Here is a 1,267-nt window from a genome sequence, read left to right on the forward strand (position 1 = left end):
CGGCAGTGTCCTACCCAGCCATCCACTTCTAATTCAATAGTTCAGTAGTTTTTTGTATAATAAACATTATTAACCCTTTACTGGGCAAATAGATAACTTTCCGTAAGGTAGAGGTGATGTGTGGTGTTATTACTGCTACCGCTGATGTCCACTATTCATATAAATATTTGTTTATTGCCATTAATATTACGATTATTATCTTTACTGTTATCATCTTGATCATCGCTTTCATCTTTTATTTTCTCGTGTCCCTACTCCGCATGTTTATCATCTTCATTCGCTATTCATTCGTTTTCACCTTCCATAATACTTCGTCTTCGTTCCTCCCTCATTTCATCTTTCCCATCTTTTCTTTCTCCTCCCTTCCCCTCCTTTCTACCCTTCCTTTTCCTTCTGTCCTCTCTCCTCTCTTTTTCCTCAATCTTTCCCCCTCCCCTCCCCCTCTCATACCCGTGCCCCTCCACCCTTCCTCTCCCCCCTCCCCCTCTCATACCCGTGCCCCTCCACCCTTCCTCTCCCCCCTCCCCCTCTCATACCCGTGCCCCTTCACCCTTCCTCTCCCCCATCCCCCTCCCCCTCTCATACCCGTGCCCCTCCACCCTTCCTCTCCCCCCTCCCCCGATCCTTTGCCTGGAGTCCGCGGGGCCATAATCGATTCCGGGCCGGTCACCTGCACAGCTCTTTGCTCCTTTTTTATTCATAGTGCCTTTGTTTCTCCTTCGTTTTGCAGATGAAGCACAGATCAGAATTAAGAATTATGTGGTCTTATATTTACTTTTAGGTTTCTTGTTATTTCTTGATTTATGGCAACATTTTTGTGTTTGTTTACGTTTTTAAGGCTGTATTTGTTTCTAAATACGTGTTTTTTTTTTTTATTCTTCCTACCAGAATGTCCCATATTTCATCAATATCCTTCCGACTTACAACGCCTCTCCTACTTCCCTCCTTCATCATTTCCCTTACACCTATTTACTTTCATATCATTTGCATCCATCTGCTCACACTATTTCTTAAATAAACCTAAGAGTCACACAAATATATTGTCATCTGCGCCTCCTTCAGGTTTCGGCGGCGCTGTGCATTGTGGCATCGGCTGCGAATCAAGACGCGTCCGAGTATCCTGAGGGTTACTACGCCTTTGAGGAAGCCCCCGGGAAGACGCCACCGAAGGTCCGGAAGCCTCCTTACCTGCAGTCGAAGATTCCTTGTCCCGGTGAGACTCCGCCGCTCTTCCGCTCGCACCCGCTCTGCTGAGGGCGATCGAGCA

The 1,267-nt window shown here is 46.7% G+C and overlaps 1 protein-coding gene across 1 annotated transcript in view; it reads left to right on the top strand.

Annotated features, from left to right (window-relative positions):
* LOC119588662 overlaps nt 1-1,267 on the top strand; it is a 47,744-nt gene that overhangs the window by 41,729 nt on the left and 4,748 nt on the right. The window contains exon 2 of the mRNA XM_037937296.1: nt 1,063-1,213. Coding sequence (XP_037793224.1) covers nt 1,063-1,213 — 151 coding nt within the window. The remainder of the gene's footprint in view (nt 1-1,062; nt 1,214-1,267) is intronic.

The sequence above is a fragment of the Penaeus monodon genome, chromosome 24, assembly GCF_015228065.2.
Source record: "Penaeus monodon isolate SGIC_2016 chromosome 24, NSTDA_Pmon_1, whole genome shotgun sequence".
Classification (NCBI taxonomy): domain Eukaryota; kingdom Metazoa; phylum Arthropoda; class Malacostraca; order Decapoda; family Penaeidae; genus Penaeus; species Penaeus monodon.